The sequence below is a fragment of the Hyla sarda genome, chromosome 6 (genome assembly GCF_029499605.1).
Source record: "Hyla sarda isolate aHylSar1 chromosome 6, aHylSar1.hap1, whole genome shotgun sequence".
Taxonomy (NCBI): domain Eukaryota; kingdom Metazoa; phylum Chordata; class Amphibia; order Anura; family Hylidae; genus Hyla; species Hyla sarda.
Window position 1 is genome coordinate 147,328,859 of NC_079194.1, and position 2,541 is coordinate 147,331,399.

General features: G+C 47.4%; 1 protein-coding gene across 1 annotated transcript; it reads right to left on the reverse strand.

The window, feature by feature from the left end:
- Positions 1 to 361: 361 nt before the first annotated feature.
- FOXL1 (forkhead box L1) lies at positions 362 to 1,758 on the reverse strand. The gene has a single exon (XM_056525496.1). It carries the CDS (start codon positions 1,685 to 1,687, stop codon positions 515 to 517), a length of 1,173 nt encoding a protein of 390 aa, XP_056381471.1. The 5' UTR covers positions 1,688 to 1,758; the 3' UTR covers positions 362 to 514.
- Positions 1,759 to 2,541: the final 783 nt, after the last annotated feature.

Genomic DNA, 2,541 nt, shown 5'->3' on the forward strand with positions numbered 1-2,541 from the left:
GGCCAAATATAATAGAAAGAAGTGAACACAAGCAGCAGCTCCAAGCCCACGTGATAAAACCATTTTATTCGTAATTATTGTGTAATATAAAGGACTGTGCTTTACAGCAGCGTGAGGGAAGGTAAAGAGGGGAAGGAGGGGAACCTGTAAAATCCGGCGCTGCAATAAACAGTATCAGGCGGCCGACATAGCAATGATCAGGTCTAGTCTGGTACTGAGAACCCAGAGCTGAGCTTCCCAACCAGGGTGCCTCCAGCTGTTGCAAAACTACAACTCCCAGCATGCCCAGACAGCCTTCGGCTGTCTGGGCATGCTGGGAGTTGTAGTTTTGCAACAGCTGGAGGCACACTGGTTGGGAAAATCAAACACTGACCCAGAGGAATGTGTCTGGGTAAAACCCCACATGTACTTAACTATAAAGTCAAATAAAAGTAAAGCATGATATCATAGGCTCAGAAGAACTACTAGTCCCAGAAATGTCCAAGGTGTCTAAACAAAAGACAGTTTCTTGTTCTTATTTAGGTATGCCGGATTCTGTCAGAGTCACAGGCAGATAGGAGAGGATGGGAACCCCAATGTGGTAGAATCTCCCCTGTACCTGAGAGTCGATCATCACAGAGGCATTAAACACAGGGCAGATGCTGGGGTTATACCTACAGCTGCCAGACATACAGTCCACAGTCAGCTTAGACACCCCTGTACCCCTACTTCCCCGGCTCAGGATGCTGTCTATGCTGAAGCTTTTGGGGTGCTTTGGTGGTGCTTGTTCTGGAGACTTTGGCTGAAGGTGATGATGATGTTGGGTCTGCGCTCCTGGTCCCTCGGTGCTGGCATCTTCTAAGTGCTCGTCTGACCCCAGATCTTGCTCGCTCTTCAGTGGTCTTTCCTCCTCCTGAGGGGCCTTGTTTCCCACATCCTTGGCTACAGATAATGTCCCCTTGTCAGTAAGTAGAGGCACAGATAAGTAGAAGGAAGTGGAGCATCCGGGTGTCTGTGAATTGTCCATGAAAGTGACAGAGGTCATCTGTGGGTGACTGCAATCTCTGCTCACTTCTATAGAGTTCCCTTCTTCATCTGAAGTGGACAGTTCCCCAACACTGTCCTTCCTGCAGTCAGAGCCCTGCTCCTTGTAAGGACCCTTAATCACTGACCTCTGGTAGGTAGGTTGTCCTTCCCCTGAAGACTCCTCCACGTCTTCTGTTGCTTCTTCTTTACACCTCTTGGATTCCTGAGAAAGAAGGTTTTTTTGTTTTCTTTTCCTACGTCTAAAGTTGCCATTTTCAAACATGTCCAGACACTTGGGGTCAAGGGTCCAGTAGCTGCCCTTCCCCGGTCTCCCCTTCTCTCTTGGCACTTTGATGAAGCAGTCATTGAGGGACAGGTTGTGCCTGATAGAGTTCTGCCATCCTTGCTTGTTGTCGTGGTAGAAAGGGAAACGGTCCATGATGAACTGGTAGATGCCATTGAGGGTCACCTTGTGGTCTGGAGAGTCCTTTATGGCCATGGCTATTAAGGCGATGTAGCTGTAAGGTGGCTTCTGGGGTAGCTCCTGCCTGGTGATGACACTGGTAGAGGCAAATCCCAAGGTGGGCATGAGTGTCCTGTCTGCTCCATAGAGGTAGACCAGGGGTGGCCTGGACAAGTCATTGCCCAGCTGAGGTAGCTGGTGGTTGTAGATGCGGCTCATGGTAGCAGAAGAAAGAAGAAGAGACCCCAGGACTTATCCAGGACTGTGTGAGGGCTGCAGCAGCACTGTGCTCTCCCCAGCCTGCTCCCTGCCTGTCCCTTCTCCTTCATAGCTTTAAAAACATTAAATAATGGTTGTAAGTTTGCTATTTTATGTTGACTTAGCGCTGGAAAATAAATTGTCTATGATAAACATTCGTCCAATTCTCAGCCCACCCACATTAATTAAAATTTCATTGCAAAAGGAAAAAAAAGCCCAGAGCAGCTTCCTCCACGTGTCTGTGCGCCACCAGCCAATGAGTTCTGCGCCTTCTTCCATTTGTTTATGAAATTAGTCTGTTGATAAGTCGCCCACCCAAGTAGAATCAAGCTGTGTTTGTTTGGAAAATTTTCCGGGCACCCAATACATAAACTGCCTGATCTGCTGTTTGAAATATCACGTCCACCATTCACACAGAAGAGTCCTGGCTCAGTCAGTGCAACTTCTCCTGCGAGGGCTGACAATGTTCACATGGTTCCCCTTCTTCCCCAGGCTGCAAATGTAGTTTATTCAATGTATAGTTGACAAAGTAGGACTTTAAAATTGTGCAACATTGTAGCGCTGAGAGATCGAACGGGAAGCTGAACGCACAAGGCACATTCTCGAATTTATTGGTGCAAACCTGGCAGGGCTAGGGGTTAATCTAAAGAAGGGAACATTTGATGAATGTATGTTTATCATATATATTCTTCTGGTAAAGGTATTGGCTGCAATTAGCAGAAAATAAGGTGCTAAAATGTATAATCCCAACCAGGTTGCCTCCAGTGGTTGTAAAACTACAACTCTGGGCATGCCAAAGGATGGGAGTGGTTGTT

Coding starts and splice junctions, on each gene's coding strand:
- FOXL1 (XM_056525496.1), bottom strand. CDS start 1,687: ATGAGCCGCATCTACAACCACCAGCTACCTCAGCTGGGCAATGACTTG.